Source organism: Podarcis pityusensis, assembly GCF_964106645.2.
Source record: "Podarcis pityusensis genome assembly, chromosome: 8".
Classification (NCBI taxonomy): domain Eukaryota; kingdom Metazoa; phylum Chordata; class Lepidosauria; order Squamata; family Lacertidae; genus Podarcis; species Podarcis pityusensis.
This window is the reverse complement of record NC_138033.1, coordinates 30,465,167-30,489,372: the sequence shown is the minus strand read 5'-3', so window position 1 is coordinate 30,489,372 and position 24,206 is coordinate 30,465,167. Positions and strand designations below refer to the sequence as shown.

At 45.3% G+C, this 24,206-nt stretch overlaps 1 protein-coding gene across 13 annotated transcripts in view; it reads right to left on the bottom strand.

The window, feature by feature from the left end:
• Positions 1-190: 190 nt before the first annotated feature.
• CSMD2 (CUB and Sushi multiple domains 2) overlaps positions 191-24,206 on the bottom strand; it is a 501,247-nt gene continuing 477,231 nt past the window's right edge. For all 13 annotated transcript variants that reach the window (XM_081018274.1, XM_081018269.1, XM_081018275.1 and 10 more), the window contains 15 exons: positions 22,801-22,986; positions 17,580-17,756; positions 16,463-16,642; positions 15,226-15,399; positions 13,916-14,089; positions 12,868-12,941; positions 11,343-11,454; positions 9,524-9,703; positions 8,296-8,361; positions 7,120-7,281; positions 5,754-5,866; positions 4,101-4,188; positions 3,530-3,662; positions 2,895-3,073; positions 191-2,023 (listed from right to left, as the gene is read on the bottom strand). In XM_081018274.1, coding sequence (XP_080874400.1) covers positions 2,914-3,073; positions 3,530-3,662; positions 4,101-4,188; positions 5,754-5,866; positions 7,120-7,281; positions 8,296-8,361; positions 9,524-9,703; positions 11,343-11,454; positions 12,868-12,941; positions 13,916-14,089; positions 15,226-15,399; positions 16,463-16,642; positions 17,580-17,756; positions 22,801-22,986 — 1,979 coding nt within the window. In that variant the 3' untranslated portion in view covers positions 191-2,023; positions 2,895-2,913. The remainder of the gene's footprint in view (positions 2,024-2,894; positions 3,074-3,529; positions 3,663-4,100; positions 4,189-5,753; positions 5,867-7,119; positions 7,282-8,295; positions 8,362-9,523; positions 9,704-11,342; positions 11,455-12,867; positions 12,942-13,915; positions 14,090-15,225; positions 15,400-16,462; positions 16,643-17,579; positions 17,757-22,800; positions 22,987-24,206) is intronic.

Genomic DNA, 24,206 nt, shown 5'->3' with positions numbered 1-24,206 from the left:
AGCTGATATTCTTGCATTGCAGGGGGTTGGCGTGGATCCCCAGGGTCCCTTCCAATGCTACAATTTTATGGTTCTGTGCTCTCAAGTGGATCCAGGATTACATCTAGAATCTTCTGGACATGACTGAAGGATGCTCCAGTTTAATCAGATTTTGCCTCAATTTTGCCCCAGTTTTAAACCATCCCCCAATTTTGTTTTGTTTGGGAAAATATTGGGCCAATCTACCCTACTTTACACAAATGGTAGATGAGGCTTTAATGTTTAGTCAACTGTAATATACCTTTGATCGCTTGGTGATGGATGCTCAGTAGATGAGGCACATCAAACATGTGTTCTCGATTGTACCACTTCAGACTGCAAGTGGGGGCATTGCAGGGCTGTATTTATACCTATCCCTCTGCTCTCTAAAAATTCCTGCATGTGTGTGGGGGTGAGGTGAAGAGATGTCAAAGAGAATATTTTCAACCAACTCTCTCCCTGGCAGACTACTACTGTAACCAACACTGAGCTAGATAGATCTGACTGCATGTGACAAATGGGCTGCTCTAGACAATGCAAAGTCTCTAGTCTATTGCCAAGAGTAAAAATCCGATCTAGACTAGTAGTGCAAGATTCTGTCCTTGTAGCAAGAGATGGGGGCTGAGTGGGTTTGTTCAGTTTCTCACTTCAGTAGAGCAGTCGTGCACTCCAGCAGGAAGCACAGAATGTAGTAAAATGGAGAAGAGAGCAGTTCCACAATGCTGCAGGCAAACGTATTTGCCATATTTTTTGAAATAAATGTAAAAGAAATGCGAGCAACCCTACTATGGTGGTACAGATTTTTTTGGGGGTGGGGGCCCAGCCTCTTTTTCCCTAAAAGGAATCTAAATGAGGAGGGAGGGGGTCAGAACAAAATGAATTAGTCTCGTTAGACACTGGTGAGGCCACATACAGTAACCAAAAGGACTTAATGACTCTCATGCTGCCATATTCCACAGGGCATTATTCAAAAAAGCAAGGGAAGTGCATTTGTGAGAAATTGTTCCCCAGCGACAAAATATTGTAGTTCAAGGGCTGGCAAAATGCGACCGACCTGCAATGAATGTGCTAGCTAGGGAAAGATGCTTCGATTTCAACTTTGACAACTGTGCAAATAAGACTGCCCATCCCCTATGCCAAGAAAGGTCCTTGGCATGGTCCTTACTCTTTAACAATTCTGTCAAAGCTAGCAAGGACAAAGCAACAATGGCAGCTGTGGTTTAAAAGGCAGGGTTCGAATTGGCCTTATACCTGGAACAAAGACAAGCAGCTGACCTTGACAGAATAAAGCAGAGGTTATTTTAAAGTACAGAATGAAGTGGGTTGGGTCTGGGTGTGTGTGTCAGGTTTTGCAGAAACCTCCAGTCCTTGAAGTAGGCTATTAGCATGAAGTACCTACATGAGATGGGGGAGGAAGGAGAGAATGAACACATATGAAGCAACCATTTCTCCATTTGCTAAACCTGCTGCTTTAGTTCAATGTGATGGGTGCTTTTGTGCCCCATACTCTCTGCATCCAGGAAGTCTCGTCAGCCCCAATGCAGCCACTTCATCTTACATGTCTTTCACTTCCTCTGGTAATTTAATGCTCTTAGATTTCCCTACCAGGTTACGATGTATTCCCCAGAAGGCGATAATCAACCAAAAACAAGCAGCTGGACAACCTCTGGTTTCTGGGTTCTAAAATTGGCCAGAATCAGCTAGAAAAAGGCTCAGAGGTGGGGGACGTGTTGGTGGATCCACTCCCATGTAGTCGTAACACAAGGGCTGGAGTGGGTGCTTTGGTTGATTTGACTATCGGCTGCAGAACGGAACGGAAGGCAATGAGGATGTGGAGTGGTGATGAACAGCAAGGCAGTCACTCTCTTTCTCTTTCTCTCTCTGGATCAACTCAAAGGCACCATATCAACTCCACAGCCCCAGCATTTCTGGGAGGGATGATCATGGGCAAAGATGAACCAGGAGGAACATCGGGCACTGGCGAGACTCCCGTCCCTGGAGAATGCTGCAGAGGAAGAGAAAACGAGAAGCAAGGCTGGATCCACAGCACAAAAGAGTTAACCTGCTATCAATGGGCTGGCTGTTAATTCCCTCTACATTTCTAAAATTGAGAAAGGGTTATAACTAATCCTTGCCTGCTTATTATTCCAAAGTGGTGTGAATTATGTCCAGTCATGTTCAAATCTGATTACCATTTTTTCCTTGTGGAACCTAAATAAACCAAGTAATTTTACCCAAAACAGCAGTTTATTTATGAAAATATTTACATTGCATCTATATTACCATAGAAAGGAAACCTTGAGGTGTCTACAAACCATCATAAAAGTAACACCAAATGTGGACTCCATCAAGCACCGAGCATAGTCATCTGGAGGCAAAAAAAACCCCTAAATGGGGATTGTGAGGAAGCTTAAGAAGTAGAGTGATTTATGGTATGGCCAGTAGCAGTTGGTGGGATTTGTGTGTGGCTGCGTTGCTGCATTGCTGCTCTGCTTTCCCAACACCCTACATCATTCCCTCTTGGCACAGTGTGGGCAGGAGCATTGTATGGGCTTTGCTGCTGCAGGCACACCACACTGAGCTCCTGCTGCCTTGCCCCTCTCCCTCTCCCTCTGGATAAGCAGCAACAATGCACGATGTTAGGAAAGCAGGTCGGCAATGCAGCAATCCACCTGCACTGTCCTGCCAGTCACTACTGGGCATCCCGTCCCTATTTATTTGAAATTTATGTCCTAATGCAGAGGCCCAGATCTGGGAAGCCTTTGGCGTGTGTTGAGTCACCAATAACAAGGTTGGGAAACTCCAGCAAATACTTTGCAAATTAAAAACGCTAGATCGCTTGTGAACTGGGAACAGCTGAACAACACGGCACTTACTGCGCAGGTTTGTTAAGTGCTATACCGCAGTGCACACGGTGCTGACTGTAAACTCTGCCTCGTTGGCCATGATATCCGTCGGCTGCAAGTTGCGGTCATACATGGGGTTTTCAAACGTTCCACGAACATTGGTGTTTTCATGCCCAGCGTAACCATTGAATGGCACCTTCGGTCTCCTTCTGTACCAGACAAGACCAAAAAGGGGAGTCAGAGGTGGCCCTGCAGGGCATGCCAGCAGAGAGGCTACTTTGATTGAGCATGGTTGATCAGATATTGGTTGTTCTTCGTGGGGAGTTCCTTTAGACAAGCAGAGTCACTCTCCTCCCTACAAGGTTAAGCATGTTATTTTGCTTAGTGTCCCTCCCGCCCCTGATTAGAGTAAAAAATACATGGTGCCCATATCTTTTGCCCAGCGGGAAGGGACAGAGTTTGGCGGGAAGCGATTTCGAAGTCCATTTAAGCAATTAATGATTAACAATAAACAGGGAAGGTTACGCAGCCTCTCTCTGCTTTTCTCCCCTCCACTCGGACTGGCAGACTGGTTAAGAACACACACAAACACAGAGATAGGAAAGCAATACAAAATTTGTATTTTGCTTTCTTGCCTCCCTCCGTTTGCTCCCAGGTTTGCTCACCTGTGTTTGTAGAGATAGAGCACAAACCCTGCAATAATCAGGGCAATGAAAGGCACAAGGATAGCAGCTGCCACTGAACTGCTGTTGGATGCAAATGGATGTCCTATAGACTCGGCATCTCGTTCAATGATGTCTGAAAAGGAAGATGTGCCATTAAATTGCATGCCATGCTTTGCTGGGAGACAGAGGTTGGGGTTTCTGAGTCTGGATGGCCCATCCCTCGCCATGTGCCCACTACTGCATAGTTATTTGCTCAATTCACATAACTTATGCAGAAAATATTGGCAGATAACTGGAAACTCTTATATGTAAGAAAAAGGGGAATAAATGCCAAAACTAACCAATTAGGTAAAGACTGTGGCAAGTAGAAAACACTCAGGTTTCTCTCAGCCTAGACTCCCTCTACTAGCCAATCAGAATCAAACCTTTTATACATTACAGCTTGAACTGAAAATTTCCCCATTGCATTGCTGTATAAAAATTACAGAAATAATAGTTATACTGGTATTAAAATAATGTACAAGAATAAATTTAAAGAATAGGATTTTTGCACGAAGGCAGGATAACTTACCTAGCCTCTGCAGGCCAAACTGCCCAAAACCTTTGCCATGCACAAACCCCTGGTAGACAAATGCCCCACTCGATGAGTCTGGAGTGACCTGCGTATGGGAAGGAGGAACAAACTGCAGAATCCCATGTTTCTGATTGCATAAAGATTTTTGGCTTTGGCGGCAGGGTGGTTTAGCATAGATTGCTAGACTTTTTCTTCAAAAGCCCCCAAATAATTATTCAACGAAATAACGTAACAGTACAAAAATGATGAAAGGACACATTTTGACAGCAAAGATATGGCGCCCACAGCAAAGAGAATTGATCACACACTGCAGGTTGCTCATCCTGAAAGCAAATCCAGCCCTCCTGAGTAGTCTTTTCAAATGTTGGAACTGCTCAAGTGTAGTGTTGGGTCCGGGTGCTCAATCAGCCACCCGAAGGGCACTGATTCAGCTCATGCTGGTTGGACCAGCACAGAAACTAAGTATGCATGATTCTCCTCTGTCAATGTGCTTCATGCTTATGCTGGTCAGAGAGACAAATGTTGGAACCAGAGCTAAAGAGTCCCTGCAGATCGCCACTGTTGAACAGCTCTAACCGTCAGACTATTCTTCCTAATGTTTTGTTGGAATCTCATTTCTTGTAATTTGAATTCATTGGTTTGGGTCCTGCCCTCTGGGGCAGCAGAAAGCAAGCTTGCTCTGCCTTCCATGTGACAGCCCTTCAGATATTTGAAGACTGCTATCATATTACTACTCAGTCTCCTCTTCTCCAGATTAAACACATCCAGCTCCCTCCACCATTCCTCAGAAAGACTGGCTTCCACTGTGGTGCCCAGAACTGGGCATAGTATTCTAGGTGTGGTCTGACCGAGGCAGAATAGAACAGAGCTATTACTTGCCTTGATCTGGGCACTTCTGTTGATGCAGCCTAGAATTGCATTCATTATTTTTTTGCTGCTGCATCACACTGTTGACTCATCTGAAGCTTGTAGTCTACTAAGATCCCTAGATCATCTTTTTTTTTACATTTACTGGTGTCAACCCAGGTGTCCCCCATCCTATATTTGTGCATCTGATTATTCCTGCCTGAGTGTATATCCTTATCTTTGTATCTACTGAAATTCATTTTGTTAATTTTGGTCCTGCTCTCCAGTCTGCTATGGTCATATTGAATCCTGATTCTATCTTTTGTGGTATTAGCTGACCCTTCAACTTTGGTGTCATCTGAAAATTTGATGAGTGCCTCCTCTATTCCTTCATCCAAGTCATTTATAAAGATGCTGAACAACACCAGGCCCAGGACAGAACCCTGCAGCATCCCACATCACTTTTTTTCTAAGATGATGGGAAACCATTGGTGATCATACTAGATTAGGAGCTAAAAATCTGGTGAAGTGGAATAGAATCCAGCGAGTCGTGTTGGAGAGGATATTCCATAACTATAGTAACTAGGGGGAGGTCACTACTCCAATTAGTAATCTTATGTTGACTTTTGCTTCTACAGACTCCCAGTGCAATGGCTCCTGCTGTTTCTTGTTCCCATCCCTACTACCCCCCCGCCCTCCGCAGCTCTAAACATCTGCCATTGGAACACTTCAGACAAATTCTGAAAGCGTAATGTGTGGATGGGCCAAACGAACAAGACAATATTGGGCTGTGCTAATACTTACATGACCATCTAAAGCCCACTTTTCATTCTTGAATTTGTTCATGAAGATCTCCACCGGCCCTGTAATCTGGTATACCTGGAGGAGCAGGTGGACATCTTCTCTTTTGTAAATACCTGTAAAGAGAATACAATGAAAAGGTTGGTCCTTCAAGAGCTTGTGCCTTCTCTTAGCAAAAAGAAAAGTGTGTGTGTGGGGGGGACTTATTCACACTTCCTCTTGTCTCACTGCTTTTCCCTGGGGAAAATCACTCTTTAGTGCTCATTTGGAACAAACATTAATTTGGGTTTCCTCCAGATTTCTGTTTCCTTTGACTTAACACTAAGGAGTGGGCTTTCCCTGGAAAAGGAGTGGGGCAAGGGGAAAACATGGACCCATGCTTTCTGGACACAGGATGAGCCAAAGTGTGGACAAGCCCTGAGAGAGACAGAATGAAAGTGACAGCGGTGGGTAATATCCCAGTGATATTGAGAAGAAGACTTGCAAGCTCTTTCACACACTGGACTTGCACTCTCCAGTTGCACCATGTTAGAGTTAAGATGCATTTTATTTCAGATGCTCCTGTCTTCAGGCAGCACTGAATTATTCAGAATGGTGAAATTCCTAAGAGCTCCAAAAAGCTCACTCCAAACAAGGTGGATGGGTGATGAAACATCAGACAAAGGTAAGTGCGAGTAAGTGTGCAGCGATGCATCTTGGAAGCAAAAAAATCCTAACCATTAATAGAGTTTCAGTTGATTATATGGAAGCTGACCTCAGCTTGCCTCTTTGATCACTTGTTTTGCCTTGCCTGTTGGTTAGATGCCTGAGCAGGGAGGACTAAGGATCACTGCAGTTCATGACTCTACACACTTTATTGCAAGGAACCCAAGGAAACGGCAGTTTCTGGGTCCTCATTGGTCTGACGCAGGAATGAGAAACCTGTGGACCCTCCAACTGGACTGCAACTCCCATCAGCCACAGCCAGCATGGCCAATGGATGATGGGAGTTGAGTCCAGTGCTATCTGGAAGGCTGCAGGTTCCCTAGCCTTGGCCAAATGCTGCTCCTGTTTTGGCAGGGAGATAGCTACCTACACTTCTATCCATAACCTGGCACCATTAATACACTATTAATTTGCTACACTGTATACTGCAGGGTAGCCAATGTGGTGCTCTCCATGTTTTATTAGACTGCAGCTCCCATTATCCACAGCCAGATGGCCAATGGTCAGGGATAATGTGAGTTGTATTACAACCAAATCTGTAGGACACTGCATATTGTGCTAATTAAGTGAAGTATGGAATTTTTCCACTTCTTTATTACCCAACACGGATGGGCAACTGACTGCATCACCTGTGGCAAATGAGGATATACAGAAGTTGACCTACCAGACAGTTGTAGCTCCACACCACTGTGGTCTTTCAGGGTGGCATTGACTTTACTGGTGACTGGGTCAAAACTCGTGACAGAGAGCATAGTCAGCTGCTTCTTGCCCATGTACTCATAAGAGCCTTTCCAAAAGGAGTTCTTTGCAAAGACGTCAGCAGGAACTAGGAACAATGCAAGGCAGAACATTTGCAACAAGATGGCAACGGTTAGCCAAAATTGCCTGACATTCAGTTTCATACTCATTGAAGCTGTCCATGGAGTTTCCATGGAACTGTGGTTTGGTTTGTGAATGCAGAGCGCATTGCAACTAGGGCAAGAGGCACCACTCAGTGGTAGAGCACCTGGTTTGCATGCAGAAGGTTCCAAGGTCGATCTTTGACATCTCCAGGTAAGGCTAGGACATACCCCTGTCTGAAATCCTTGAGAGTCTCTGCTGCTCAGTGTGGAAAATATTGAGCTAGGTGGACCAATGGTCTGACAAATGCAGCCTCCTATGTTCTTAAGGAGAATTTGGTTAGCACCCCTAGGCCAGCCCTTCCCAGTGAAGTAAACTAAGTGAAGTAGGAGCACAAGGATAGGCAAGCAGGACTTTATAAAATGTTGGCAGCCTAGCAAAGGGTGCAGATGACACATCCCTTCAGAGCTATATCTATGAGCACAAAGGGTTTTGCTCACTACTTGGGTTCAAGGTTGCTAGGAAATCTGCAGAGACATAACTTTGAGGAATTATTATAAGGCATATTGATATGGGGCAAATAGGACTCAAGCCTTAGGATATGGTTCAGGATAGCAGAAGGGATGGCTTACCCTTTAATTTTGCATTGCTCACTAAAACTACCTGGTCCTCTTACACTGAGATCATTCAGTACACCGAGCACACAGAGTTTATACTGGTGCTTACAACTTTAATGCGCATATGGGGCAAAAAAAGCTTCATTTATCTGTGAATTTATCTTCCTTTACTTTCAATTAAGAGCACTCATTTAAAGTATTTTAGTTGATTAATGGAATGAGTTTTGATCTATTAATCAGTTAATTATTTGATTCCACTTGCATAAATTTGCAAGCACTGATTCTGTTGGGGGTGTGGGTGAGTGGAATGGGTTCTGTGCCGTTTCTTGTTTGAGCTGATTTTCTAAATTTGGTACTAAGGTTTTAATAAAGGAAAGCAGTACCTGACACCTTGGGAAGAGGCAGGTCCCTCGCAGTGCCCACTGGTCTCCCACTGGGACGGATGTCCGCTATGAAAAAAGAGACAAAGGTCAGTTCTCTAAGCAGCGCAACACACAGGTCTGCCAGAACATGTGAGGATACAAGAGGACCTTTCTGAATAAAGGGGAACATTGTTGGGGTGGGAAGGGTTAGGTGAAAGACTACAGGGGCTTTCTTGGTAGAGGTCTATAAAATTGTTGTTATAGGTTTTGGGGTCAGTTTGGATGATACCTCTGGGTACCTTTCCAGGCCTGTGATTCTGTAATCCAGTGAGGTCTAGAATCTATAAGAGGGAGCTTGCTGAATCAGTAAAAGTAGTTCCTTTTCAAGGTGGTCTTGAAAAGTTAGCTAAGAAGAGATGTTGTCATAGTGACAACTGAATATGCTTCCAGGAGGGGGATAGCCATGTCCTCTGCACACACCTTGTTGGGCATCAAGTCATCCTAGGAGTTAGTTTTTGGTTTGTGAGTTTTGGCTGGTGCTGGAAGCTGGAGACACAGAGGCCTATCTACTCTGTGCTAGACCCAAAGCTGTGACATGGGGCTTCCTTGGAAATCTGATGGGGAAGCAAGATCTGCTGAGGCATTAATGTTGTGAGCCCTTCTATCTTATGCTCAAGCTATATTTATGTGTATATGAAAGCATATATCCTACAGACACCAGTCCAAGAAAACTGAACCCTGGGAAAGCGGTGGAACACCTAGAGTCTCTCACCTCTTGGCGATTGGGATGCAAGCAACACTGAATGGGGAGAGACAAGACGGAGGATTTTCTTCCCCTGTGGTGATATGTGTATGGCAGGCAATAGGAAGTAACTCTTTCTGCAGTGCATAATTCAATTATGTCAGAAGATGTGGCCTTTCTTAAATGGCTTTTTTTTTTTTTTTTTAAGAACTAGCCAAATCTATAGAGGAGAGATCAATTGATGGGAGGAGTAAGGAAGCTTTTTCGGAGCATGGATGCCCATATCTTTTGAGGAACCTGCAGGTCAGGGGATGCATGGCCCAGCATTGGGTGGAGCCAGAGGCAAGAATGGGTGGTGTAATGAGTGTGTGTGTGTGTGGGGGGGGGAGAAGAGTGAATAAATGAATGGCCAGGATAGTGAAGGATGTAAATGCGATCTTGCGATCTCTCTCTCTCTCTGAGTCTGCAGGCAAAGGACAAATTTCAGCCTCATCACAGAATGCTTACCAAGGCAAATAGGGGGCTTCCCTGTCCAACTGCCATCTGCTTTACAGGTCCTGTGTTCTGATCCTCCGGTGAGGTAAAAGCCACTCTGGCAAGAGTAGATCAGGGTGTATCCGAGGGAGGGCAGGTCCAGAGCGCCCACGTTGGCATGGGATGGGGTTTCTGGCTCCTTGCAAGTGTGAGCTAGAGTTATACAAAGAGAGTACCCTGAAAACTCAACACACTTTACACCTACATAAACTCTACACAGTTATGGAGATGGGCATTATTTCTAAGGAGCAGGAGGGCCCAGTAGGAGAGGCTGCTGGGCTGGATGGGAAGGTCCTGTGAGCTGCAAATGACCCACTGGTTAGAGCTCCCCCCCCTTACCAAAAAATGATTTAGCTGCTTAAGCCGGTCCTATTGAGATCAGTCAGGCAGAGGTGCTCATTGTAAGATGCCAGGGGTCTCTGGTAGTGGGGTTCAGAAACTTACCGTATTTTTTGCTCTATAAGACTCACTTTTTCCCTCCTAAAAAGTAAGGGGAAATGTGTGTGCGTCTTATGGAGCGAATGCAGGCTGCACAGCTATCCCAGAAGCCAGAACAGCAAGAGGGATTGCTGCTTTCGCTGCGCATTAAGTATACCACTTAATGATGTCGTTTCTGAGCAGGGTACAATAGCTTTACTCTTTGAACCATCATGGCAGTTTAGCAGGTAAGGGAGCAGCTGCACTTCAGCGCCGCCAGTGTGGATGGCCAGAGAGTGCTATTGCACCAAAAATCTCTGTAAGCTCTGGGGTTAAAGCTGCTGCCTCTGGCCTACCGCCTCAGCCAGAGCAATGTGTTGCTCAGCCACAAAGCACATGGACTTTAAGACTTTGGCTTAAAGCACACCCTCTGATAAATGCAACCTCTTAGATCTCACCCCTATTTCCTTTTGTGCCATGTTTTTAGACACAGATTTGTGCTTCAGAGCTCTGTGTCTGAGCACTTTTTTTTGCCCCAGTGCTTTCCACATGAAAATCCACACTTTATCTCTGAAAACAATTCCATGGAAAGCCCAAATTGCTGCTTGTTCTGATTCAGCATTAAAGAGCGGGTTTTCACAGGGATAGCACCAGGGAAAAAGGAAGGAAGGAAGGAAGGAAGGAAGGTGGGTGCTTGGACATGGAACACATGGACATGTCCCTAGAAAGTGTGCGGCAAAATCTAAGTGTGGATGAGCACTTAAACTAAGAATGGCCAGTGCGAATTTTGTTTATCCCCCAGACCTTATTGCTGTATCAAAGCTTAGCTGCTTGCCAGAGTGGAAGTGGAAGATGTCACAAGGGCAAAAGTGTCATAAGCTCCCCTTGCTATTGTGCTGCTACTCTGAGCACTAGGCTCACTAACCATGAGAGGAAGATAAGGAGACGGGCTGGAGAACTCAGTGGCAGAGCACATGCTTTGCATATAAAGGCTCCAAAGTTTGACCCCCCAGCTTCTCCAGCAGTAGGGCTGTGAAAGACATCTGCCTGGGTTTATGGAGAGCAGTTGCCAGCCAGTGTAGACAGCGTACTCTTGAATCTAAGCAAGGCAGTTCCCTATGAACGGCTTTCAGAATGCCAATCCCTGCTTCACCATTTTCTGGCCCATCTGCTTCCCAGCTGGACTCCCTGCCTGGATGGAAGCCATTGCTTCCAGACCAACCAACCCGTACACTTTCCATGGGGCCATTATAAAATCTGAAGGCAGTTTAGGAGACTTGCTTCACCGCACACCCCAAACCCCAGGATTTTAGTGCAGGCTGCACCCCAAAAGCCGGCCAAGACATTCTGCTTCACATCAGGCTGCAAGACTCACGGATGCAATCAGGCTGCATTCCACTCCATGTCAGGTTTGGGAGACAAGCCCGCGTGGTGGAGCCCTGCAACAGGTATCCTTTGTGGCACTTGAAATAGACAATGCTCCCGATCTGTTGGGATGGAGAAACAGAGACTGAGCGGTGGAAAGAAAAGGGGTTTACAGCCTTTACAGCCTTGGAACCTGCCTGCAATTCCAAGCTATGAGATGTGGCCCAATAAACTTCAGGCAGCATCTTTAGGCAGCTCAGGCACTCTCGCAGCCACCCTTCCCAGAATGATGCTTTGGGAGCCTTTCTGGGCTATTGAGAAGGATATATGTATTCCAAATAACTAATAATAATAATTGGTGCTTTTTAGAGTGCAGCAGGGACTCTACTGTTAAAGGTAGGGTGAAAGAAATAACCTAAGCAGGGGGAAAGTGGGCTAAAACGAAGAGGAGGAGTGGGGCGGGGGCAGTGGTAGCAGCACAATATCTTGTGCCAGCCCAGTTTACGAAAGGCCATGCATAGCGGTAGCCAGAATGTTGGACTGCAGAGATGTCGATTCAAACCCCCAGTCAGCCGTGAAGTTCACTGGGTGACCTTGAGCCACTCATTCTATCTCAGCCTTGGATTGTGTGTCTAATGCTTGCTGCTCTAAGTTCCTTGGATAAAGATGTAATAATCAATAAACAGGTATATACACCAGGATGGTGCTCAGCACATGAAGGGAAGGGCAACAGAAATAGGAAGTTGTGAGAACCAGCGCCTGCATCCCACTGTCAAGGGAGGAGGAGAGGAGGGGATTTGATTCTGAGCGAATAGGAGTCATTAGATGCAGGGGTTGGTTTAGCCCCTACCTCAGTTCAGGTGACCCAAGGAGCCCCGCAACATCAGACTAAAGGCCTATCTAGTACGCAGCACCCCATTTCCCCACAAGGGACAACCAGCTGCCTCTGGAAAATCCACAAAGCAGAACAGGACCACAATTGCCCCACCTCCCACTGTTGTTCTTCAGCAACTGGTATGCTGCCTCTGATCCTGGAGATCGCAGGTGACCACCATGACCAGTAGGGAGTACTTCTGCACACAGTACCCGGCTAGCCTATGGAATCTGCTGCCACAGGATATACTGACAGCTAACAGTTTCAAAAGAAGGATGAGACAAATCCCTGAATGATAAAGGTAGTGACGGCCACTAGTCACAAAGAGTCAACATCTCTGTGAATCACCAGTTGCTGGGAACAATTATTGCTCCTCATGTGCTTCTCAGAGACATTTGGATGACCACTGTGGGCAGCAGGATGCTGCATGAGGTAAGCCTTTCGTTTGGATTCAGTAGGGTCTTCTTATGCAACACATTTGCACTTCAGTTCAATCAAAGGAATCATTCTGTGTCTGGGAAACGTTACGTGGAAGGGAGGAAGGGAGACTAGATTAGATGGATGGAAGGATCGAGAGATACTATGCATCAGGCAGATAAAGGAGTTCATTTAGAGAGAGGAGAGAATAAAATTAGATCAATAAAGAGGCAATAATAATTACCTGATAACCTTGGGAGTTGTTTTGCATTCCATAAAGGGGCACACCAGGATCTATACATGTTGTGTGTGTTGAGTCTGATTAGAAGCAGACAGAAATGTGGTAAAAGATTGAAGAGCAAGGAAGAGTTAATGGCACTATTAATCTAGCATTATTTATCTCCATTTATCTTGCTTAATTCCAACAAGTGAGCTGTGGCAAAGGGATGGGTGAATCTGTCAATTTCAGTTTTTTCAGCTTCTCATCTTTCTAGTTGTAAGTTCAGCTCTCCACATCAGTTTGTGATTTATTTAAAGAAGCCCTCATGAAAATCCACCAGCATTTTGGTGTGACTTTCTCCTACTATACACAATGTTGCCTAATGTATGCATTTTTGCAAGCAATTTCCCCTAACAGAATGCAATTTTATGCTATTTTCACTAATAATAAAGTGCGCATTTCCCCCCTAATGCACACAATTTTGCACATAATGCTTATTTAGATAACTGTATCTTTAAATTCAGAGAGGTATGAGTCATGAAGGATAGCTTTGATTTTGTTCAATGATGGGAAGTGCAAAATAGGTAGATTCCCATTAAATCCAAACCAAAAATGAATTTGGTTTGCCATTCTTCCCTATGGTTCCGATGAATGTTGCACTGGGAACTTCTGGGCTGACAGTTTTGCACTACAAGGCTCCATGAGCCTCCCCCCAATCTTGTGTGTCTGGATATTTAAAGTAGTAGCCTGAGACAAAGATCTTATCTCAGGTGTTGACTGGGAAAGGGAGAGAACTGAAGATCCCATCAACTGCAGTTGGGGAGGCACACAAGTGTCTCATACCCTGGTCTAGCAACCATACCAATCACTCTTCCTCCTCCTCTCTCTCTCTCTCTCTCTCTCTCTCTCTCTCTCTCCACACACCCATATGTGTGTGTGTGTGTGTGTGTGTGTGTATGTATGTGCACACACACACACACCTTCTAGACATTTTGTTGTCCATAATAGACTTTCAGCACTCACTGGCTCATAGCTTTCATTGGTGAAATGCCCCACCAAAATGCCCTCTTACCTATGCAGCTTGGCTGTGTTCCGCTCCACGATCCATCAGATTGACAGAACCTCCTTGCTGATCCCACCAGCACCAGTGGAGGCAAACAGGAATACGAGACAGAGGAGCGATACGTGAAGCCCCGGTCTTCACGCCTCCCTTCAGCTGGGATTCCCGGGTCACCACAGAAAACGGCTGTAAAAGAGCAGTTAGGCTACCTTAACAAAGGCCACCAGTTCAGTAAGGTAAACACTTCCCAACTCAAATGAATCCTCCGATTATAGACACATCCCACATAGAGCTGCAATTTTAAAGAAAAATCAGCTTCCAGCATGAGGGGTAGGCGAGCATCATTCAGTACACTTCTGCCTTGTCACCAATTACTGTTTAATTAATTTCCTTCTACCCACCATCTCCTAGCAGAAGGGTTGAGGGAGAATGAAAGGTAAGCTTCCATTTTTCACCCCTGCTTTGGTTTACATTTAAAATGTATCTTCAATTGTACAGTGGAAACCGCATTAAACAAGAAATCTTGTTTTGTTCTACAACAGGCGAGGGGTGGTGTGCAGAACATGAGCTCCCCCCACCCTCAATCTTTTGATGGCCATTGTCCAGGGAGGTCAGTGGGAAGAAGCCACCTTAATGCCAAGCTTTACCGTGGCAAGTTATTTTAAGAGAACCCAATGCAGCGGCGGTGTGGGCCGATGAAACTCTCTCTGCACAGAAACAATCAAAGCTTGTTCAATCACACACAGTTTGCGCTTGGAGAAGGATTTAGCATCTAGCAAGCCTTCAAACACTTCCTCAACATCAAGGGCCAAGTCTGCAAACAGAGCTTAGCTTCTCATTTTCTGTCTAAATGAAAGGCAGGTTTGAAAAGGGGTCAGCAAATGCCACCCAGCATTTCCCTCTGGTGCAAGAACGAAGAGGATGGGTTGTAAATTGTGGATTTGATGACACCTTTGGATCAGCGGTTTGTGTGTTAAGGAAGACTCACAAGTAGAGTAGAGTGGGGTGGGCTGAGGCTGGGCCACTTGAACCAAGGGAGTACTTACATGTTCCCCCGCTCTGCTGCAAGAGCCTGCACCCTGCCATTTCTCTCCTGCCTTGATACCCTTTTGGGAAAGTAAGTAACCTTACCCCCTTTGCCTGTGATAGACAGAGACATTTGGGAAATGGCATGAAGTCTGGGCTCAAGTTACTTCAGTGGTCCTTCCAAAGGCCTCTGGGTCCTAACCTTAGCCCAAAGCAGGTAATGTGTGTAGTGAAATATGTCCCGCCCATTCCACTTCCAATTTTCCCTTACAGCACAGTTGAGATTGCATGCTTACGAAAACACTGCGGGAGTTCTCCGCTCCATGATCCATTCCCTTCGCAGGTCAGAATTGCGGGCAGGGACAGCTGATATCCTTCTAGGCAGCTGTAGCTCACACTTGATCCCCAGCTGAAATCTGACCCCACAACTTTTCCATTGGGAACAACCTGAGGTGGTTTGCAGATGATAGCTGGGCAGAGAGAACAAAAGGGCACATTCAGTCCCACGTAACCATCAGGGATGAGCAGAATCCAGTGGTTCAACTCCTCAACGTTTTGGCAGGCAATGGAATGGATTCAGATTAGATCTCAGCATCCAGAATGAATAATGTCAGGGGTGGGAAAGTACACTAGAGGTCACATCCAGGCTTCTGTCAGGCCCTTGGGACTCTCTTCCCAAACCATGGCTCTCCCCCCCCCCCCCAGGCAACATCTTTCACTGTTCCTGCTCCATGCCTTACTGCAGTAAAGGGCTGCAGTAATGTTTCTTGCTTGCCTAAATAGAGAATGCATGACTGGGACGCAGTCTATTGTACAACAATCACTTTCACTGCTCAATTTACTTTTATCTTTGGCCTCAGCCATCATTGGCACACAGTCCCCAGAAATTTGCCCATGAGGAAAAATTAAGGGAGGCAAGCAGGCCCAATGAGGTTGACCTTAGTGCCTGGGGCAGGATCATACTAGTGGAGGTGATCTTTCAGATAACATGGCCCCAAACTGTTTGGAGCTTTAACCATCAAAACCAGCACTGCTTCATTTGGCGGCCCTTGCAGATAGGCATTCATTGGTTTAAAAGAGAAGAGCAAAAACCCACCTGGTCTCTCTCCTCCAAAGGAAATTGACTTCACAAATGCCAGCCTGCCCTTTCCACTTGGGAAAGGGGATTGTCAAACACTGCATGGATATAGATGGCCCCCATTAACAAGGGGACAAGATGACCACAGCATACATGCAACCAGCCATACAGTAAGCTGGCCATATGGAACACCTGTTGTATGGTAAAGTGGACTTCAACACACATGCACACCCAGTCAGAAACCCATGGTAGGAATAGTAATATTCTCCTTGTCCTACTTACTGTGTTCGCAACCATGATAATTGCAACCTTGACGAATGGTTGTCCGTATCAAGCGCTGCAATCCAAATTTCTTTGGAAAATCTCAGATTATATTCCCAGGCATACAATGCATCTTAAAAAAACAACAACAAAAAACAAACTAATCCTGAGGATGCTGAACAAATAGGCCTTACCTTTGCAGACAGGTTTTGTTCCATTCCACGTCCGGTCCTTGGTGCAGGTCAAAGCAGAGGCTCTGTCTGTCTCCATCATGTAGCCAGGCATGCACAGAAACGTGACAGTCTTATTGTAGGTGAAGTCATTGCCCAACCGAATGCCATTGGCTGGCACTCCAGGATCCCCACAGTTAATAACTGGGTGGAAAGAAAAACACATAAAGTGGTTACATTCTCAGAATGTCTCCAAAGCAAAGTTGCAAAGCTGGCCTCTGAATAATGAGAGTTAATGAGCAAATCTTCACTTCAGTTCTAAATATAAACCTGTATTTTCTCCAGATTGCAGATTTGGGTGGGTGAAAGCAGAGAATGGTCATTTGCCTAATTCCTAAATGATGTGCTGGGTAAGGCTAAGCTAAAACTCCACACACACCTAAATAATTTGTGGTCCTATTCACAGACTGCAAAAATGAGAGGAAACATTTCACTTTGGGTGCCTATGTGATTTTTAGCACACGAAAATCACTGAAGCTCTCTCATGGTTCTGATTAGCTTGTGTCTGCCATCTCTCTCCCCCCCCCCCTAAAAAAAAAAAGTCTAATTGGAGGGAGTATTCTAGGAGGAAATTCTGGTTGCCAGGAAAAAGTGGCCATATTTTAGTGGCAGCTACCCCCAAAGTCCTTTAAAACGGGGGCACTTTGTATCTCTGTATGTGTGAAGGTTGCAGCCACCAGCCAACTAGATCTTCAAAGGAGCTGCAGTGATCCCCCCCCAAAAAAAAACAAGAGAGAGGGGGGAGATTTTCACCCCCTCTTATGATTCAAACTCCACCCCCCACCCCCCATTTGAGTACATGCCGCCTGGGGCTGATGGCATTCCAAAGCATCTGAAAGGCACTAGGTTGGAGAGGGCTGATATAGAAAAAGAAGGGACCAAATAGGAGTGGTGGATGCAAATAAACTGCAGAGCGGCTATTCAATTCTTCATCATTAAGATTAAGAGCCTGATCTGGACTCTTCCAATGGCATCTGGCTAACTGGTGTTGAAAAAGAGGGAGGACTAGACAAGGTGGATGAAATTTTGGTCAGTGTACTGTATATATAATGCCTTAATGGATTGCTCTTGAGCTACTCACCTGTACACTCTGGGGTACTTCCAGTCCAGGTCCCATTGACTGTACAATGCCTGCTGAGCACCCCCGTGGAGTAGTAGCCATCCCGACACTTGTAAATGATGGAGCTTGAAAACACCAGGCCATCATTAAATGTCACTATTGCATTGCTGGGAGTCCCAGGGTTTCCACAAGATATAACTGCAATGAGTAAATAAAGGTCAAACAAGAAGTGTCAAAGGTTACTTATGAAAGCTACATTCCAGAAGCATTTGGATTGATGTATGTAGTTGACTTAGGACAAGGTTCCCCAAACTTGGGTCTTCAGTTGTTTTTGCATTACAATTCCCATAATCCCTGCATCCCTGACCACTGGTCCTGCTAGCTATTGATGATGGGAGTTGCAGTCCAAAAACAGGAAAATAAACCACTTGCACCTGTGCATGGTGCAAAATGAAATCTGGAAAGCATGGTGCAAAATGAAGTCTGGATGAGTCCTGCATCTGTGCACAAGATGTGTAGGACCAAACAGCTGTAAAAATGTATAGGAAAACACAAATAAATGAACAGCTGTGTATAATAAGAGTCTCCTTTATTTCCCAAAGGAATCAAGTTCCCTCTCTCCTTTATATATAGTAACTGTCCAGTTAAGTTTCCTCAACATGCCAACATCCTTTTCAATAGAGCAAGAAGGTGACATAGCCAGTCCAGCCACATTTTGCTACCGAGAAGTTTGGCTTTAGAACTCCTATTGAAGGTTCCAAATGCTGCTTCCTCCAGATCAGATGACTTTTAAAGAATATGAGCATCTGCAAAGGAGTTGTGGAAAATATGACCTTCATCTCCTCAGTTAAACATATGTATTAAAGATTATCAACCTAGAAGGCTCAGGAACATGAAATCTGGCCTTTTACCTGATCCTTATTCAGGATTTTTGATCCCACACGCTCCCCTTTATGTTTTCCTTGCTGCTGAAACAACAGCCTGCAATTGCTCCCTAACAAGACACTACAATGCATTTGCTGAAAGCCTGCTTTGGAACAAAATGCTGTTGAAAGCCTTCAGCGCCCTTTAAAGTCCTTGCTTGGAGCTGGCTATTTCACACGCTTTTAAAATTAAACAGTAACTTACATTTTGCTTGAAATGCAAAGCAAGACGTGCCGGCATGGGGGAGAGGGATGGCGACAACAACAGCAACACACTCAGGCAATGTAAATGTACCTTTGACGGTCATATCGGAATACGGAGCAGGGGGACATTTGCCAATTGAAAGAGAACACAGCGGCATTGATTTCAAAATGTGTTCAGCCTTTTGTGGCATTCAAGGGGCTTGATTTTGAACAAAAGTCTGCTTTGGAAATCCCGTCGGGGGTATGAATGTGCAAATCAACGATGAAAACAGCAGCAGCAGCAATTGAAAACTATTTTTGTGAGATCCCGTGATGTCCATTTGTCCCCACACCACTGGCCCAGTTGGTCCCATGCTCAGATGAAAGAAACTGGGAGAAGGACAGGGGACAGCTTTGGCTGGCTGACTCATTTTTTGTTTTAAAAAGAAAAATGTCCATTTCCATGTTTAAAAATTGCTGGAAATTAAAGTTAAATGAAGCCTGACACTTGCGCACAGAAAATGGGTCTGGGATACAAGGCAGCCTCTGTCGCATAAAGCAGAGAAGATAATACAGCAGACTTTTAATGCAGAGCGATTAATTAACTCGCTTCATTTCAAACCATTTGTGGCCTTTGAAATACTGATTGGGATTCCCCCCCCCTTAAAAAAAGAAATCCTTTTTTTCCCTGTGAATTTTTATAATTATAGAAAAAAGACTTCAAATTAATAATCCCACCAGAGAGTAAGTGCTGTTCTTTTCACTGCAGATGAACTAGACCAGAAGGAAGCCTATTCCTATGTAGGAAGCTGCCTTATGCTCAGTGAGGCTATTGGTGCATCTTGCTCAACGTGGTCTACCAAGTCTGGCAGTAGCTCTCCCAGCTCTACCTGGAGATGCCATTCAGGATTGAACCTGGGACCTTCTGCATACCACTGAGCTATGGCCCCTTCTCCGTCCCTGCCATTTCACCATGACTTGGAGGCAGAAGGTGTGGGGCAGCAGGAGATGTTGGTCTTGGGGAACCACCAGAAGGCGCTTGGAACTGGACCTCAGTGTCTCGGCAGAACGATGGGGGTGGAGACGCTCCTTCAGGTATACTGGGCTGAGGCCATTTAGGGCTTTAAAGGTCATAGGGGTTGATGCCAGACTGCCACAAGTCTGGGGGTTTACAATGGAATCCTAACCATGTCTATGCAGAAGCATGGATGGACAAGAAACCCAGTTTGGTCTGCAGATGAAGACGAACCTATCTAATCCGAGTTCCGTGAAGCACAACACAAACCAAAACACGACCATCCTTCAAAATTTACACTACTCTGAATTTTGCAATGCTATTTCCAAGCCAAGTAATGTGTATACAACTGTTTATAAACAGAGTAAAATGTGCATTGAAATACACTGTATTAATGAAAATAACATGCACTAATGTATTTTGCTACACAAAATTGGTTTGCCAAAATGTGTCTATTAGGCTGAATATCATACAAAACTGCATGAGTTAGGAGTACAGGCAACGGGCAATTTAGGCATAGCACTGAGCCCAGAAGTAGCCCCAAAATGTCCTAAAGATGTAATGAAAAAGGGATGGAACAGGGCAGAGTAGGCTTAGGTGTGCTTTGCTAATGTGCATATGGTTCTTGAATGTAACTCCCACGCAAAACGAGGATAGCATGTGATGTTGGGAAAAAGCACCAAGGCAAAAGCCAGCTCCAGATGGCTGGAATGCAAAACAGTGCAGATGTACTGTTGGGGAAAAGGTGGAGCCTATTCTCTGTACTGAGCACCGGATGTTAGCTCAGAGTGTCATCTGACCTGTGCTGGAAGTACAGGGGAGGAGTGTTGTGACTCTTCTGATGGAGACTGAAGGGTGCAGTCACATTTCTATGTACTGTTGAGTGACAGGAATAAAACATGTAAAAGGACTCCTGTCTGTCTCTTCTTCCCCTCCCTGGGAAGGAATGCAGGGAGGGAGGAAGGAGGAGGGTGTGTTCTCCTCACGTCTGGGGAGAATCGCCAGGTTTGTTTACCTAGCCTGCCGGAGGTCGCAGACGGACGGTAAACACAGTATCTCACTCAATTGCCTCGGGGGAGGCCAGGTACCTCTGCCTGTGAGCTGAAGATACTGACATGTAATTCATGCTAAAATGATGGGTCTCTTTTTTTTCTTACTAACAGTTGAATCTGACTTCAGTGCTGCGGACAGTTCATAGTCCTGCACTGGACCTGAGGGCAGCTGGTACTTGACGCAGAAACTAGCTTCCTGGCAGGTGAGCCACTGTGGATTACTGGGAGGAAGAGAGGGAAGAGTGAGACATTGGGGAGGCTGTCATGGGATGGAAGCACCAGGGGAAGCCCATCTGCCACTCCTGCCAGTGCATTTGTACCATGCCAACCTCTCTGCCTTCTCTCCCTTTTCTCCAGCCCATAAAGAAAGAGGTGCTGAAGAGAGGGAGGACATGGCCATTGTGGAGCTCTGAGTTGCTTAAAGCAGGTCAGGCCCAGGAAAGTAAAGGCAGAGAGCTGGTCTAGGAGGTTTTCTTTGGGGTTGCCTGCTAACAACATCCTTCTGTGATTCACATTTGGACGTCAGCCCTTCGAATACCTTCTCCTTCCGCTCTCTTTGTCCTGAATACAAATCAGAAGAGCCCGTGAACTACACATCACTATGAATTACTTTCTGTCCCCTGATCGGTAAGCGCCTAACATTAAAGGATCCGCATTAGGGGCATAATATTCCTATTATTCATAAAGCTGTGATTAAAAAGTCTTGCCTGGGATCTGTATTCCTGCTTGCTTTTGAACTTGACAAGTTATTTATCCTGGGATTAATGTACATAACTCCTCCCTAGCTCAAGCAATTTTTTTTTAAAGAACATTTTTGATAGCACAGGGAGGAATCAAACCCTTCAGACCCAAGTATATTAATAAATGGGACACAGCGTCATTGGCTACATCAATTCAGAATAAATTTCCAACTCATTTGCAAAGTGCTCGGCTTTCTGATCAGCCAGGGAGACGCATGAGCTCGCTTGGGTCTTCTTCCGTGTCGTTTCCCTGCCTCTCTCCAGCTTTTGTGGCTTCTGTTGATTGATTTTTAAGTATTTCTATAACAGCATCTGCCTGAAAAGGTTGTCTGAGGTTTATCACACCGGATTACCTGATTTTACTTCTTCTTTTCTATATGTAACAACAGTCGACACAAAATGATTTTTTTTTTTTAAAAAAAGAATCTGCACATAAATGTTTAGGAGGCTTCTAACAGGACGTTTAATGTAAATTAGTCTGGTGTGAGATGGCAGTGGGGAAATGCAAAAGCCTTCTTTTGACTGAATTTCCTCCTGCCTGCCCAAACCAAGGAAAGAATTCATAGATTTCTAGAAATGACTCATTTTGTGTATGTGTTATAAATCAATCAATGCAGCATCTTTAAGGACATAGGAAGAGCTTGAGGAATCAGGCCAGTGGCCCATTTAGTCCAGCATCCTCTTCGGTGGGCTGTGGCCTTATGGCCTTTTGTGACCTTCCTGGAGGCCACATTGGGGGGGGGGACAGTTGGGGGAGTGGAGCTGTGCTGCCCCTAATCCTTTCTCTACTGCAGCAACTAGGCTTAAACAGAATAACTGCATTTGTGGGAATGGGCCTATTTTTCTAATTGATGCCACAACTGCCAAATTGCCCCACCCCACACAGCAATTAGGTTTCAGAGGTAAGGGGCCTATTTTCACCTAATCTAAAACCTAACCGGCATTGGGGGGGGTGGGCTGGGGTGGAGGGAAGGGTAAAGAGAAGGGGGCAAAGAGAGAAGGGTGGGGGCAGAGAAGGCAGAAAAGAAAGGGAATGGCAGAAACATTTACCCCAAGGGCCATGAGGCCTTTGACAGAAAAGAGGCTCCACTGCCCTAGACTGCTGCTGTGCCCTTGGAGGGTATGAAGAGACACAGAAGCCTCTAATGGAGTTGCTTCCCTCAACATTTTAAATAATAATACTAATAATTTATAAACTGCTTTTAATATAAAAATGTCCTGGAGGTGAACAAGGGTATGTAGTCTGTCCAAATAATTTACTCCACCAGAAGCTCGCCCCCAAATCCTCTGTGCTTGTAGTGCTCCACGTGGCTCATTCGCTGCACTGACCTTCGCATTCTGGCTGAGTCCCACTCCAAGAACCGTTGGCTTGGCAGATTCTCTGCAGTGAACCCCGGAGGGTGTAGCCTGGCTCGCAGCTGAACCAGACGGTACTCTCCACACTTAACTCATTACCGCCATGCCGGATGCCGTGAGAAGGTATTCCTGGGTCACCACATAGTCCCTCGAGGCTTCCTGGCAAGAGGAAAGCAGAAGTACTGTCATTCAGGTAGTCCCCGTTTTCATTTCTCTTTCCACGCCTAGCTGATGCTAGAAAGCAGAAAGTCCTAGGAGAAAGCTACCAGAGACCTCTTGGATCAGGCCAAGGCTCACCCAGTCCAGCATCTTGTTAGTACAATGAACAACCAGATGCTCGTGAGCAGTCTGAAAGCTGGAGCGGGATGCTATAGTGTTTGTCCCACTTGCTATTTTCAGAAACTGGTATTCAGAGGTAGAACATAGGCTATCAATGGGTCACCCCTCTTAACTTCAGCAGGCATTGCCCACAAACTTTAAAGCCTGCTTTTGCAGCTGTGAGGGCTAGAAATCGGAACAGTAATAATATCAATAATAACATCGAACAAACGTGGAAGCCGGTATTCTGAGAGAGCTGAATTCTGTGCCCAAAACTGCATTTTGCAAAGTTGCTTCTGAGTTTGTAGGGTTGTAAGAAGATCATTTCAGCCTGTCATCATCCCATTCCACATTGTTTCCATTCTGCCAGAGTGTGGTTTCTGCCACATACTATGTAATTCATACTGTTGCCCGCTATTGAATGTAATTTATGTTATGATTTATTGAAGCTATTAACTTATATGATTATTTAGCATCATTACATTCATTTCAATGTAAATAAAACATAAAACAATGCAAAAAAGTCATTAATTGTGGACTTTTAAAAAAGGGTTGTGAGTGAATACTGATTTCTGTTCCAGACCAGCAACAAAAACACAAATAGTGGAAACTTCCACTTCTGTTTCTGATAGAATTCTCTGATAGTCTTATATGCTCACATGGTACATACACAAGGATGGAAATGACACACCAATGGCTGAATCATCAGGTGTAAGAACACCCTTGGGTAGCTCTGAGTACAATCCCAGCCAGATGTACACAGCAACAGCTGTTGCTGTTTGGGTATTTTTTCATTCGGTTTGCCAGCTCTGGTCTCCTCAAACTGAAAATGACAAGATGCTTCAAAGCCACCTGTTGTCCTCACTGACTCAGAGCTGCTGTCTTTGTTGGGAATCCAGTGAAGAAAAAAGACATACCACTGAGCCAGCGAGTCATTTGCTCGCAGAGTACAGAGGTATGCAAGGAGGCCAAGGAGGCCACCTTGCGGGATTGCCTTGAGAGATGGAGATGTGCCTGTTCCTTTTGTGGCATGGCAACCATCTGTTCTTGGCTCTTTCCAC